We start from the raw sequence: 15,978 nt of genomic DNA on the forward strand, positions 1-15,978 counted from the left end.
TGTCTGGGTCACATGGTGAAGCATCTTAGTTACCTTATTTTCTTCCTCCCCTCAGCCCGTCCAGTCTTCAGAGCACATGGCTGCTCTGGGTGTTTTTGGTCTGTGCCAAATCCACGCGTTTGTTGACTATCTACGCAGCAAGTTAAATCCGCAGCAGTTTGAGATCCTTTTCAAGAGTGTCATCTCCCTGGTGGGATTGGTGGTTCTGTCTGCAGGGGCAGTGCTGATGCTGACAGGTACGATTGTTTCATTATATCACCTCTTCCTTCCCTCCTTACAGCTCCCTACCTCTGCCACTCTCCCAATCAATCTCCTCCAGTCACAGCCAGAAGAGTGGTTTGTTTGATCTCTGTTCCAAACGACAGCAGAAGCACTATCTAATCCCAGGAAAAAAAAGAGGGGAGTGTGTAAAATCAGTGATGATCTGAATTTTTTTCTGGTTCTTGGGACGAGTGTCATTGATAAGGCCAACATTTGAAAGAACTGTTTCTATCGAAGGATACAGAAGGAAGGTGGGATTAGGCTATTGAGTTGTACGATCAGCCATGATCGTAATGAATGGTGGCCCAGGCTTGAAGGGCCGAATGGCTCCTCCTGCTCCTATTTTCTATGTTTTAATGCCCAAAGAGTTAATCACACTGTTGTGGATCTGGAGTCACGTGTAGGCCAGACCAGGTAAGGCCAGCAGATTTCTTCCCCTGAAGTACAATGCTTTTCATTTGGTGATCCTATATTCTGATCAGATATTTCTCTTGCTATATATTGCAGTGAATGACATAGAAATTAAACACAGCAGCAGGCTGGTCAGCCAATCCAGTCCATATTATTGACCCTCCTTCACCTGCGCAGATGTTTCTGTTTGCTGATTCCTGCTTGTGTACAGATTGAGGGGGAAGGTTAATGTGCTCCTTATTGTTTTTGGTTTGTTGGTTGTCTCTGCACTTGCAGGAAAATCGATTTCTCTATTCTTATAGTTTATAACTGCAACATTCCATGATCATGGTCAAGTGTTTCCTGAAGACTATGTAACTATTCCTGTGTTTCCTTAATGAGCTTCCTGTACTGTTTTCTGCTTGTTCCTTATGGATTATTAGCTTTCCGAATATTCCTTCCTGGATTGGCATACAGGCTGCTTTCACTACGAAATACAAAGAATACTATTTGTTCACAAGATAATGGAGATGGCCATCTCATCTTGTCTGTCTATAAATAACCCTAGGGCCCCTCCATCATTAAGGTGCACAACAGCTTGTGGGTATGATGTCAACCACCAGAAGTCCACTCTACAATCAATCGCTCTTAACATTATCTAATTTGTATTTTATTTGCTCCTGTACCATTTGTGCTGCTTTCATGGGTTGAATTTAAAGTAGTGTTCTAGATTTAATTTTTTTGGAGTGAATTGGTGTACCTCTTGTCAGGTCCCTTCATAGTTGCTGCTCCTTAAGGTTGAGTAACTTTTGCTTCTGATTCAGACCTCTGATATGAAGAATTAAAGTGGTTTTATATTGTATTCACGATGAATTAACAGATTTTAGCTTGTTTTGTTTTCTGAATATAACTAGGTATGTTTTCATTGCAGGCAAGATTTCCCCATGGACTGGCCGATTCTACTCTTTACTGGACCCTTCTTATGCAAAGAACAACATTCCCATCATTGCCTCGGTGTCCGAACATCAGCCCACCACTTGGTCATCATATTACTTTGACCTGCAGCTCCTCGTCTTCATGTTTCCAGGTACGCGTGTTCACAAGGGAATGAGGAAGCAGTCTATGTGCACACTCCACCTGCATTAGGCATTTGGATTTATGCAAATTCCCCCATCCAAAAGGTTTTGAGAGCTGTTAAACGGCCACGTTGACCAAAGACTTTCCAAACATGAAACTTAAGAGGAATGCTTACTCTTCAACAATGTTTGTTCCTCTGAGTTGCTGTGAATCACTGCTGCCTTCAGACATTTTTCTACATTAAACGTGCTATATCATTGCATTATTGGGCGACTTGGTGGCATAGTGGTTAGCACTGCTGCCTCACAGTGCCAGGGACCCGGAATCATAGAATCCTACAGTGCAGAAAGAGGCCATTTGGCCCATCGTGTCTGCACCAACCACAATCCCACCCAGACCCGATCCACATATCCCTACATATTTACCCACTAACCCCCTCTAACCTATGCATCCCGGGATACTAAGGGGCAATTTAGAATGGCCAATCAACCTAGCCCGCACATCTTTGGACTGTGGGCGGAAACCGGAGCACCCGGAGGAAACCCACGCAGACACCGGGAGAATGTGCAAACTCCACGCAGACAGCGACCCGAGCCGGGATTCGAACCCAGGTCCCTGGAGCTGTGAAGCAGCAGTGCTAACCACTGTGCTACCGTGCCGCCCAATAATGCAATGATATAGCACGTTTAATGTAGAAAAATGTCTGAAGGCAGCAGCGATTCACAGCAGGGTTCGATTCCCAGCTTGCTTTTGTACAGAGTCTGCATGTTTTCCTTGTGTCTGCGTGGGTTTCCTCCAGGTGCTCAGGTTTCTTCCTCCAATCCGGAAGACGTGCTGGTTAGGTCCATTGGCCATGCTAAATTGGCCCTCTGTGTACCCGAACAGGTGCCCGAGTGTGACGACTATGGGATTTTCACAGTAACTTCATTGTGACACTAATAAATAAACTTAAAACACATTGTTGCATGCAATCTGTATGAAGACATTGAACAGAATGTGACCATGGAGTTAGGCCACAGATCAGCCAAGAATTTATTGAATAGCAGAACAGATTTGCGGGGCTAAATAACCTATATTCCTGGAATGAGATCATGGCTAACTCTGTAGACCCGTCTTTGTCCCATATGCATTAGAATAACATCAATCTCAGATTTAATATTTTTAGTTGATCTAGCATCAGTTGCTGTTTGCAAAAGAGTTCCAAAATTGTTTGTAGAAATATTTCCTAATTTCACTCCTCGAATGGCTGATCTAAGTTTTAGACTATGCCCTCAATCTTAAACTCCCTAACCAATGCAAGTAATTTCTCTCCATTCCCTCGCTCCATCTACCCTATCTATTCCCTTAGCATCTTGAGAACTTTAATCAAGTCACCTGTTAATCTTCTAAATTCCAGGGCATACAGTCTTAATTTGAGTAATTGTTTCTTGCAATTCAGCCCTTGGAGTTCCAGTTTAATTCTGCTAAATTTACACTCCCTCCAACACCAGTATATCCTCCCTACGGTGTGATGCTTAGAACTGTGTATATTTCGGGTGTGGTCTTACTGGAGTTTCGAATAACTGAGGAATGACTCCTATTTCATTGTATTCTAATTCTTTAGATATAAAGAGCACCATCCCATTAGCCTTTCTGATTGTTTTCTGTACCTGTTCATGACATTTTAATGATCTATGTACCTGGATCCTCTGTTGTTTCTAGTTTTGTACCATCTAGAAAGTTCCTTATTCTATTTTTTTAGACCCAAAGTAGATTATCTCATTTTTGCCTAATACACAATCAATTTGCCAGTTTTTCCCTTCACTTTGTCAATGGCCAGGATTATTAGGATGGCGGAATTTTCCTTCCCGCCATCGGAAGGGTAGACAGAAAGCACATCCCCGCCTTTTATGCCTGCCCAGCATCCAACAAGTGTTAATTGGCTGTCGATGGAATTTCAGGCCCTCACTCGGGAGGAAGTCCCGCCTCAGAGAGCTGCCGGCCAACTTGATTGGCTGGCGTTCTCTGGACCCTGCTGCGCCACAAGCTGCAGTGGAAAGGACTGGAATTACGAGCAGTCCCCAGAGCCTGTGTCCCAAGAGTCGAGGGCCAGGTACATTTTGGGGGTCTCGGGGAGGATTAGTGAGACATGGGGTAGTGGTCAGAAGGAGATTGGTGAAGAGGTTGGGGGAGGGAGGACCTGCAGGGACTGGGGGGTGGGAGGGCGGGTTGCCAGATGTTAGTAGGAGGCTGCTGATTGTGGCACCCAAACTCCCCACCTGCGCCCTGAACCCAGTTTATTTTCGGACATCCCCCTGCTCTCAAACTCCTGCCAGCCTGAAATTGAGAGTGGGCTGGAAATGGCCCTCAAGTGGTCAGTAGTTGCCCACTTAAGGGCCTCAATGGGGTGTTGGTGGGCTGGCGTAGGCCTCATCCATCCAAGTACAAGATTACAAAGCAGTCAGGGTCAGCAGGAAACCAGCGGGAAGGGAAATGTTACACTCGCCCCTAATTCGATTCAAATTAATGCATGACCACTCGAAAAATGTCCAGTTTACAGACCACTCCGGTTTTAGGACACCTGAATTTGAGGCTCTGTACTGGAGCAATTGCTATGTTTCTGCCTCACCTAAAGATCCTCGTGTGGGACTTCCACTATCAAACCACTCACTTCCTTAACTCCTTGGTAGCAGTTTGATGTCGCTGAGTGGCTCGCTGCAGCAACTAATTAAAGTTCAGCCCCATTGTTGTGGGATTGGAGTTACAAAAAATGTCTTGGGCTGCATTCCCTTTATGTTTTCCTAAAGAACCTTTTGTTGATGTTTTGTCTGCACTTCAGTCCCACGCTCCTGATCTACGGACACCCGGTGCGGAGAGGGGAGGGTCGGGATGGCGACCTCCTCGTGATCCTGGGCCTGGGGAAACGCGCCATTTACCGGTCCAGGCTGCGGGCGATCGAGGGGGCCGTCCATCCTGACTGTCTTCCCCTCTACCGCGGCTACGTTCGCGGCCAGGTGTCCCTGGAGAGGGAGCATGCGGTGTCCACGGGCGCGGTTGACGCTTTCCGCGCCCGCTGGGCACCGCAGGGGTTGGGGTGCATTATTGACCCTAATAATCACATTTTAATTTGATGTTTTTAAGTTTCCTTTGTACTTTGATTTCTGTTTGGGCTGTTCCCCCTCCTTTTTGGGGAGCTGCCCCTTTTACTTTGTCCTGATTTAATCTGAGTTTGTTTACTTGGTTTGGTTTGACCTAAAAAGAGGACAAGTTAAATTGAGCAAGGTTGACTGGTTTCCTTCCTCAGAAGAGAGTTGTGAGCCAGTTGGTTTTAAAGGCATCAACATCATGGGGTGGGGTGGGGGGGATCACTTTAGACATGCCTACCTTTTATATACAATTTTTTTTGATCTGAGTTCAAATTTTGGTCTCGTGTTCTCGGGATTGTTAGTCCAAACTTCTGGATTACGTTAATGTCTGTGGGTCATCTTGAGCTGATGGAATTTGGTATTTAAATTATCTTTAGTTTCTTAGTTTACTTTCTGGTTTTCTGTGTAAGTGAGTAGTGACATCTGCAACTTGGCAGCAGCTTGTAAATATTGGATGGCTTAGTTTGTGTCTGACTGATATTTCCTTCTGCTTTCTTCCTGCAGTCGGTTTGTACTATTGTTTTAACAACCTGTCGGACGCCAGGATTTTCATCATCATGTATGGGGTCACCAGCATGTACTTCTCAGCTGTGATGGTAAGAATCTTTCCACCCCCGTGCACAGTGTTGCCAATGAGATTCGTTGGAAATGTTGGTGAAATGTTTGCGCTCTAAACTGAGACACCTGAATCCAGCTTGATGCTCCTGCTCTCTAATTAAGCAGTTAACCAAAAATAATAAACAGCAAGGTACTGTTAGACTGTGCAGCATGTCCTGGTAACTGCAGAAATGCCACTTAGGAAGCGGGGTGTGAAGTGATGGATTATATGATCACACATGGGGTACTTTATAACATTCAAACAAAAGATGTGATTCAAGAGCGTTTCCTCCTCCTGTACTTTACTGATCAGCATATCACCAATGCCCAACAACCCTTCACTGCCATAGTTACCCGCTGAGGCCCTTGTTTTCCAGTTGTTTCTGTTTCATTAACTGTAATGAGATGACAAATCCCTGATGTGTTGTGTGTTTGGTAAACACTTTAAAAGATGAAGTTAAAACAAATTTTTCTATGAACTGCTTTGGCGAGGGCAGCTATTCAGGTCAAAGCCTGTCACACAGTTGCCTCAGTCCTGTGCTGTTGCATTTCATGCAGAGTCGCTTAGTTTTCGAACAAGATAGGGAGCAGGCAGAACAAAACTCTGCTGCGGGGGGTTCCAGGTTAGGGATTTCTCTGGCATGTTCCAATATTCACTCATGATCCTCTTACCTATTTACCTAAGTTGATCTTTTTCTACACCCTAGCTATGACTGTAACACTATATTCTGCACCCTCTCCTTTCCTTCTCTGTGAACGGTATGCTTTGTCTGTATAGCGTGCACTAAACGTTATTTTTCACTGTATGTTAATACATGTGACAAATCAAATCAAAATTCTTGGAGTGATTAAAAGTAGCCAGTCCTTCAAGCCAGACCTTTGAACTTGCCACATTGTGCACTTAAGCTTGTACTACCACACTTGTGTTGTAATGAGGTGCAAATAAAATGTTGTGTGTGCCTATATTTGATTCTAATATCTGCTTATAGCCAGAGCTGCATTGCTGTTCCAAATTCCATCCATCTGTGTGCACTTTTTGCAATTGCAGAGTGCATGTCTGGGGAGCGGTTATGCAGCGCTGGATTTAGTTGTCACAAATGCAGTCATGTGGAACAGTTCAGCAAAGCTTAGAGGGGTACACTTTGCCCCTCCTTATTGCCCTCTTAGGAAAAAAATCATTGCTTCATCAGAATTTTGTTTGGCATTCCTATGAAACTATTGATTTTCTTCCACACAGCACCATCAAGCCAAGTTTCTCTCAACTCCTGTGCCTTTGAACTTTTAGGAGGAGAGGCAGTGGCAGCATAGTGGGAATGTCACTGGACATGTAATCCAGGAGCCCAGGCCTTGGGAACATGGGTTCAAAACCCATCATGGCAGCTGATGAAATTCAATTAATGAATAAATCTGGAATTATAAGCTGGTCCCACTTATGTTGACCATGAAACCACGGTCAATTTGTCATAAAAACCCATCTGCTTTACTCAATGTCCTTTTTTCAGGAAGGAAAGCTGCTCTCCTTATCTCAGACCCTCAGCAATGTAATTGACTCCAAATTACTCACTGAAATGGTCTAGGAAGCTTCTCAGTCCACAAAATGATAAACCAAACCACTGCAAAGTCAAAAAGGAATGAAACCAGGTGGACCACCTAACATCGCACAGTGGGTCTACACCACATGGATTGTAGCCATTCAAGAAGGCAGCTCGCCATCATCTTAAGGGCAATTAGGCAACAGATTGCAGGCCTTGCCAGTGACACTCACATTCTGTGAAAGAACTTTTTGAAAATCACGTGTACGTTTTGTCCACATGCATCCCATCCATTAGATATGGCAAAACCCTGGAATACAGCGGCACTCTCCTTCCACCATAGCAACCCACACTCCATCCAGCGGAGATACTGCAAATATTGTGCCAGCAATCTCACTGGATCAGGCCAACCAGAAATAAATTAATATGCTCCTTGTCTGAAATAGAAATGTCAAATAAAATTCTGGGTCTGATTTATTTGCGAAATGATATTGAATAAAAACTACATTCTTCCTACCAAATGTTCCTCTTGTTACTTGCATTGCTTGATCGGTGCCAACCCCACCCCAATGGCACACTGAATATATAGCATGTACACAGGATATACTGCATCCTCATCATCACCTTGGATTCAGACCCAAGGACAAGTGTTCTGGAAAAAATGTATCAGCCAGCTTTTTATCTTTGTTTTTCATTTCCATGTCTTCCTTGTCCCCACAGGTTCGGCTCATGCTGGTCCTGGCCCCAGTGATGTGTATACTCTCGGGAATCGGTGTTTCTCAGGTGCTGTCAACTTACATAAAGAATTTGGACATCAGCCGTCCAGATAAGAAGTTAAAAAAGCAACAGGATTCCACTTATCCGATTAAGAATGAGGTATGAGCCTCTCTTGTATTCACCAGCCGCGCGGGGGGGGGGGGTGGATAGCTAATTGCTGCACTAACTGTGTCATTAAAGTCATGCTGGCGTGCTGAAGACATTGCCTGGTAAGCTGTGTTCCAAGGCTGCACTGAGTTAGCTGATCTGGGCCAAGACAGCAGGTGGAGCATGACAACTGGCATTGATGCCCGCAGACCATAATGTGGAAATTCAGTCACGTTTTTCGCTGCTGATCACCATCCGGTGATAACTACTGGAAGTGGATTTTGGGTGAGGATGACAGTGGGTTGCACCATGGACTGGAGTAGATTGGGCCATGGGTTGAGAATGGAGTGTGCGGTGATGCCCTGTGTCATCACTGCCTTGGCTCAAACATTAAGGATAGCCGCTTGAGCAAGGTAGCTTGTGGTGACTGATAAAACTCATCGGTGGTGCCCTAATCATTAAGTTGCTAACTGCACCAGGCCGTACTGATCAGGAGTGTACCTAGTTCCAAACTTCAGTACTGAGTTAGCTGATCTCAAGCAGGATAGCAGTAATAGTATTTGCAGTTGCCCTGTATGTCCTCCAGCCTACAGGAGAAATCGTTCCAATTCCTGCTTGATCGCCTGTCAATCTAAACCGAGCCCCACAAAAGCACAATCCATGACAGCAGCAGAGAAACTGTGGGTTTCCTCTGGGTGCTCTGGTTTCCTCCCACAGTCCAAAGATTTGCGGGTTAGGTTGATTGGCCATGCTAAAATTGCCCTGAGATGCATAGGTTAGAGGGATAAGCAGGTAAATATGTAGGGATGCAGAGGTATGGCCTGGGTGGGATTGTGGTCGGTGCAGACTCGATGGGCCACATGGCCTCTTTCTGCACTGTAGGGTTTCTATGATTCTATGAAAACTCGTAGAATCCCTACAATGCAGAAGGAGGCCATTTGGCCAATCAAGCTTGCACCCACAACAATCCTAACCAGGCCTTATCCCCTTAACCCCATGTATTTTACTCTGCTAGTCTTCCTGACACTAAGAGGCAATTTAGCATGGCCCATCAACCTAACCCACACATCTTTGGAGTGTGGGAGCAAACCGGAGCACCCGGAGGAAACCCACGCAGACACAGGAAGAACGTGCAAACTCCACACGCATACACTGACCCAAGGCTGGGATTGACTGATGCAGTGAGGCAGCAGTGCTAACCACTGTGCCATCGTGCTGCCCTTTAGTTTACCTGTAACCCGGTCTGTTCCTCAGAAGATTTTTTTAAATTATCTCACCCGGGTGAGGGCGTCACTCTCGAGGCCAGCATTTATTACTCATCCCTAATTGCCCTTGAGATTGTGGTGAGCTACTTTGAACTGCTGCAACCCATGTGGTGTACGTACACCCACAGTGCTATTAGGGGGGAATCCAGGATTTTGACCCAGTGACAGTGAAGGAAGGTCGATGTATTTCCAGTTCAGGGTGGTGAGTAGCTTGGAGGGGACCTTGCAGGTGGTGGTGTTCCCATGTATCTGCTGCCCTAGTCCTTCTTGACAGCAGAGGTCATGGGTTTGGAAGGTGCTGTTGATGGAGCCCTGGTGAGTTGAAGCATTGAGGAAGTGAAGAAGCAGCAAGCTGAAAGCCTAAACTGCATGTTTGAGTACTTATTGTTCAACTGGTGATGATGCAATTAAATGCAAGAACCTGTTTTGCCAGTTTCACACCTACTAACCTGAACACAGTGCCCAGCATGACTTAGTTGATTCATAGAATCCCTACAGTGCAGAAGGAGGCCATTCGGCCCATCGAGTCTGCACCGACCACAATCCCACCCAGACCCTATCCCCATAACCCCACATATTTACCCTGCTAATCTCCTGACACTAGGGTCAATTTAACATAGCCTATCAACCTAACCCACACATCTTTGGACTGTGGGAGAGAACCTGAGCACCCGGAGGAAACCCACGCAGACAAGGAAAGAATGTGCAAACTCCACACAGACAGTGACCCAAGGCCGGAATTGAACCCAGGTCCCTGGCGATGTGAGGCAACAGTGCTAACTACTGTGCCACCGTGCCGCCCATTCATTTTATTTGATTTGATTTATTATTGTCACATGTATTAGCATGCAGTGAAAAGTATTGTTTCTTGCGTGCTATACAGAGCATACCGTTCATAGAGAAGGAAACGGGAGAGTGCAGAATGTAGTGTAACAGTCATAGCTAGGGTGTAGAGAAAGGTCAACTTAATGCGAGGTAGGTCCATTCAAAGGTCTAATGGCAGCAGGGAAGAAGCTGTCCTTGAGTCGGTTGGTACATGACCTCAGACTTTTGTATATTTGTTCAGATAATAAGTGCAACGAAGAATTTGCTGGGTGGTTTTTAATGTAACAAAATACCAAACGCAACAAAAATTTGGATGAAAGATTGTCTGTGTATTCTAGAAAGTCTTTTCAACACTCATCCGTCGTTATCTGGTCTGACCTCCTTGTGACTCCAGAGCCACAGCAGTGTGTGGTTGAATGCCCTCTGACATAGCCTAGCAAGCCACTTAGTTGAAGGGCAATTAAGGATGGGCAAAAAATGCTCCCCCAACCACTGACTTGGCCTGTCCTCTGAGTGTGTGCAATAAAAACAGAAAATGCCGGATAAACTCAACAGGTCTGGCAGCATCTGTGGAGAGAGAAACACAGTTAATGTTTTGAGTCCATTTAGGATAAGAACAATTTTGCTTTGTGCACGGTGGCACAGTAGTTAGCACTGCTGCCTCACAGCACCAGAGACCAGTGTTCAATTCCAGCCTTGGGTGACTGTCTGTGTGGAGATTGCACGTGCTCCCCGTGTCTTCATTGGTTATCTCCAGATGCTCCGGTTTCTTCCCACCATCCAAAGATGGTGGGAAGAAACCTGGATGAGGAAGAGACCTGGATGAGGAAGTGGAGGGATGGGTTGGTAAGTTTGCCGACGACACGAAGGTTGGTGGCGTTGTGGATAGTTTGGAGGGATGTCAGAAGCTGCAGCGTGACATAGATAGGATGCAAGACTGGGCGGAGAAGTGGCAGATGGACTTCAACCCGGATAAATGTGTAGTGGTACATTTTGGCAGGTCAAATGGGATGAAGGAATATAATATCAAGGGTGAGACTCTTAGCAGTGTAGAGGATCAGAAGGACCTTGGGGTCCGGGTCCATAGGACTCTTAAATCGGCCTTGCAGGTAGAGGAGGTGGTTAAGAAGACGTATGGTGTGCTGGCCTTCATCAATCGAGGGATTGAGTTTAGGAGTCGGGAGATAACGATGCAGCTTTATAAGACCCTCGTCAGACCCCACCTAGAGTACTGTGCTCAGTTCTGGTCGCCTCATTACAGGAAGGATGTAGAAATTATTGAAAGGGTGCAGAGAAGATTTAAAAGGATGTTGCCTGGATTGGGTGACATGCCTTATGAGGATAGGTTGAGGGAGCTCGGTCTTTTCTCTTTGGAGAGACGAAGGATGAGAGGTGACCTGATAGAGTTGTACAAGATGTTGAGAGGTATAGATCAGGTGGATTCTCGGAGGCTTTTTCCCAGGGCTGAAATGGGGGCTACGAGAGGACACAGGTTTAAGGTGCTGGGGAGTGGTACAGAGGAGATGTCAGGGGTACGTTTTTCACTGAGGGTAGTGAGTGAGTTGAATCGGCTGCCGTCAATGGTGGTGGAGGCAAACTCAATAGGGTCTTTTAAGAGACTTCTGGATGAGTACATGGGACCTAATAGGATTGAGGGTTATAGGTAAGCCTATATATAGACCTAGGTAGGTAGGGACATGGCCGGTGCAACTTGTGGGCCGAAGGGCCTGTTTGTGCTGTAGTTTTTCTATGTTCTATGTGTGGGTTAGGTTGATAGGCCATGGTAAATTGCCCCATAGTGTCAGGGGAATTAGCAGAAGAAATACCTGGAGTTACAGGGACAGGGCCTGGGTGGGATTGTTGTTGGTGCAGGCTCGATGGGTCGAATGACCTCCTTCTGCACTTTAGAGATTGATTCTCCTGGTTTAGTTTTGTGCAGCGTTACTGTAAACTGTTCCACATCGCTGCAACTCCTCCTTTGCTTAGTGGGTTTGGGACAGGTACAGGACAAAAGTTTTCAGGTTCAGTCTGAGACCACAACAATTGACAACAGCATCCCCGAGTTTGAGAGGGAACAACCAGCCAGGATTCCTGCCCAGTTTCTGGAAAGTGCATGTGGATATTGGCTGGGATGTTTCCTGTGATTGAGTAACCTGCCAGTGATGAATATTCATCACTGCCTATGAAGGGCAGCCATTGAAGATGGTAAAGCTGAGCTTTCGACGCCTATTGGGCATGCTTCATTTGTAGTTAGTAGAATGAGGGGAAAGGCATGCTGACTGGCAGTGATTCAGAAGTTCCTGCTTTGATTTGTTTCTTCTCTCTTGTTTGCCTTTATTGTTTTCAGGTGGCAGCTATACATGATCCTGCCATCTGTACTTCCTCTAGACATGCTCCTTTAGATAAATGTGAGGTGATGCATTTTGGTAGATGGAATTGGGGCAGGACCTACTCAGTTAATGGTAGGGTGTTAGGGAGAGTTATAGTACAAAGAGATCGAGGATTACATGTTCATAGCTCCTTGAAAGTGGAGTCACAGGTGGACAGGGTGATGAAGAAGATATTCAGCATGCTTGGTTTCGTTAGTCAAAACATTGAATACAGGAGTTGGGACGTCTTGTTGAAGTTGTACAAGACATTGGGAAGGCCACACTTGGAATACTGTGTACAGTTCTGATCACCCTATTATAGAAAAGATATTATTAAACTAGAAAGAGTGCAGAAGAGATTTACTAGGATGCTACCGGGACTCGATGGTTTGAATTATAAGGAGAGGCTGGATAGACTGGGGCTTTTTTCTCTGGAGCGTAGGAGGATGAGGGGTGACCTTATAGAGGTCTATAAAATAATGAGGGGCATAGACAAGGTAGATAATCAACATCTTTTCCCAAAGGTAGGGGAGTCGAAAACTAGAGGGCATAGGTTTTAAGGGGAGAGAGACAAAAGGGTCCAGAGGAGCAATTCTTTCACCCAGAGGGTGGTGAGTGTCTGGAACGAGCTGCTAGAGGCGGGTACAATTTTGTCTTTTAAAAAGCATTTAGACAGTTACATCGGTAAGATGGGTACAGAGGGGTATGGGCTAAACGCCGGCAATTGGGACTAGCTTAGTGGTTAAAAACTGGACGGCATGGACAGGTTGGGAGGAAAGGCCTGTTTCCATGCTGTAAACCTCTGACTCTATGACATGCCTTTTGCTGTTTACTTGGTCCATTGCCACTTGGGAAGTTTCTGTTGTCCCAGGCCACAATGGAAGTATTTAACAGTATTTTTCCTGTTGTCTGTTCTTGTTTAGGTAGCGAGTGGAATGGTGCTTGTAATGACCTTCTTCCTGATCACCTACACGTTTCATTCCACCTGGGTGACGAGCGAGGCATACTCCTCTCCCTCCATCGTGCTGTCTGCCCGTGGGGGGGACGGCAGCAGGATCATCTTCGACGACTTCAGGGAGGCTTACTACTGGCTCAGGCACAACACCCCAGAGGTAAGGGCATACCTATTGACTTGGAATTGGCAGAAGCCAGGAAGCACATCTCTGCTGGCTCCCGGTGTGAAGCAGGAGAAAGAGCAGGATGCGAGAGACAAGACCATTTTGAAGTTTTGTCTGTGTGACAGCTAAGTTGCTTGGTTTCACAAAACAAATCTGAAATGTTTGTGCACCAAGTGTGTGGACGATGATGCCTCCAGCAAATATAATAGAGCTTCCCCTGAGCAGGAGCTTAATGAATTGTAGCAGCATTTTGCCTTTCAGATGCCTCTGCCTTTGAAGCCTTTTAGTAGAATGTGCTTTGGGTAAAATGTAACTTGTATGTTAAATTTAACTTGTATGTTGTAGTGTAGGAATGAAGAACAATTAACCCTCTCTTGCAGGCCCATAAACTAGTACTTTGTCTAACTAGTATTTGCCAAGCTTGAGTTGTTTGAATAGAACCATACAGCGCAGAAGAGGCCGTTCAGCCCATCGAGTCCACACTGACACATTAGAAACACCTGAACTTCCACCTAATCTCATCTGCCAGCACTTGGCCCATAGCCCTGAATATTTGCCAAGTTCTCATCCAGATACTTTTTAAAGGATGTGAGGCATCCCGCCTCCACCGCTCTCCCAGGCAGCGCATTCCAGACCGTCACCACCCTCTGGGTAAAAATATTTTCCTCACATTCCGCTAAACCTCTTGCCCCCTCGCCTTGAACCTATGTCCCCTTGCGACTGACCCTTCAACTCAGGGGAACAGTCATGTTTCATGCAGGGTATTTGTACTGAACCATTTCGTGTTCCAGTAATCCTCTGCGCCAGTGTGTATTCTAACTTCAGTCCTCCTGTAAGAATACCAATTCTGTATTTCTTATCAATGATTTGAAATACTCCTCCCATGTGTACTTTCATAGTGTAAAAAAAAATAATCACAAGGGTGCAGTAATCCAGTGATTACGGTGCTGGACCAGTAACCCAGAAGTCATCTGTTCAGGTCCCTCCCTGGGCAAGTTGTGGAACTGAATTCAATAAATCTAGGAAATAATGAACTGGTGTCAAGAAACCTACCAGATTGTATAAAAATCAATATCCTTCAGGGCAGAGAACCTGGCCTCGTGGCACAGTGGTTAGCAGTGATGTCTCACAGCGCCAACTTGTGTCACTGTCTGTGCGGAGTTTGCACATTATCCCCGTGTCTGCGTGGGTTTCCTCCGGGTGCTTCAGTTTCACCCCACAGTCCAAAGGATGTGCTGGTTAGGTGCATTGGCCATGCTAAATTCTCCCTCCGTGTTACCCGAACAGGCGCCGGAGTGTGGCGACTGGGGGATTTTCACAGTAACTTCATTGCAGTGTTAATGTAAACCTACTTGTGACACGAATAAGTAAACTTTAAACAAGTGACTCCAGACCCACATTATGTGGCTGGTACTAAATGGCCTCAGGGCAAATGCAAATCTGTAACTATTGTTATCACCAAAAACAATAAGCCTTTAAAAGGAGCTTTTTTTTTTAGTTCTGTTGGAAATTTTCCAGATTTTGTTTCTGCTCGTTGTCTGGGTATTTGCCTCCTCAGAGCATTGGAACAGCACCTTTTGGTGTGGGGTGTGTCTATGTTAAGCAATAAACTATTGCAGTTGTGTGTAACAGGCTGGATGGACCAGTGGCTATTTTCCTATCCATCATTGTTGCTCCGATGGTGTTGTGCTGCTTCAAGGAAGCTGGTGATTGATGAGAGTTAATTGAATAATTGATGTCCCTCATGCTAAACTTTCAGGATGCCAAGGTGATGTCATGGTGGGATTACGGTTATCAAATCACAGCAATGGCCAATCGAACCATCCTAGTGGACAATAACACCTGGAATAACACTCACATCTCCAGAGTTGGGCAGGTGCGTATCTTAAGAAAATATAGTTCCTGCTCGGCAGAAGCCACATCACGCACCCACTGAAAAGCATAGTGTGCAGGCCAAGTTTCAGATTATATGCAACTTTCCCAATTTGTCTGGTGTTGGTGTCACATTTTTCTTTCTCACCTTTTGTATTCCCTCCCCTCCCAGCATTCTGAAGGTTCATCCTGGTTCACTTCACAATCACCATTCCCAAAGGTAGCCCCCTCTCCTTCTCCAGGTACGTTCCTGTACAAGTACAGGAGATGTAACCAATCCTTGCTCTTTTGCCTCCTCCCTTCCCACTGTCCGGGGCCTCAGACTCTCCTTCCTGGTGTAACGGAGATTTACTGTTCAGCTTTGTATGCTGTAGCCACTGCTCGCAGTGTGGTGTCCACTACATCACTGAATCTTTACAGAGCAGAAGGAGGTCCACCAAGTCTGCCCACTGTCTTCAGGGAGGCTAAATGCAGATCGGGTAATCACTTGGCAGAACATCTCCATTAAGTTGATAAGTGTGATCCCATGCTTTTTATCGCCTTTGATTTCCTGCCTCATTCCCATTCTGACCTCTCTGTCACTGCCGCCCTGTACAATTTCTATGGAGCTCAATGGAAGCTTTAGGATTAACACCTCATCGTTTGATTAAGCACTTTACGGTCTTCCAGACCTCAACATTGAG

The 15,978-nt window shown here is 45.7% G+C and overlaps 1 protein-coding gene across 1 annotated transcript in view; it reads left to right on the forward strand.

Moving 5' to 3' along the window:
• Nucleotides 1-15,978, forward strand: part of stt3a (STT3 oligosaccharyltransferase complex catalytic subunit A) — a 73,486-nt gene that overhangs the window by 44,650 nt on the left and 12,858 nt on the right. The window contains exons 9-14 of the mRNA XM_078198854.1: nucleotides 56-236; nucleotides 1,583-1,738; nucleotides 5,358-5,449; nucleotides 7,703-7,858; nucleotides 13,229-13,417; nucleotides 15,183-15,299. Of these exons, the coding sequence (XP_078054980.1) occupies nucleotides 56-236; nucleotides 1,583-1,738; nucleotides 5,358-5,449; nucleotides 7,703-7,858; nucleotides 13,229-13,417; nucleotides 15,183-15,299 (891 nt within the window). The remainder of the gene's footprint in view (nucleotides 1-55; nucleotides 237-1,582; nucleotides 1,739-5,357; nucleotides 5,450-7,702; nucleotides 7,859-13,228; nucleotides 13,418-15,182; nucleotides 15,300-15,978) is intronic.

The sequence above is a fragment of the Mustelus asterias genome, chromosome 27 (genome assembly GCF_964213995.1).
Source record: "Mustelus asterias chromosome 27, sMusAst1.hap1.1, whole genome shotgun sequence".
NCBI classification, from domain to species: domain Eukaryota; kingdom Metazoa; phylum Chordata; class Chondrichthyes; order Carcharhiniformes; family Triakidae; genus Mustelus; species Mustelus asterias.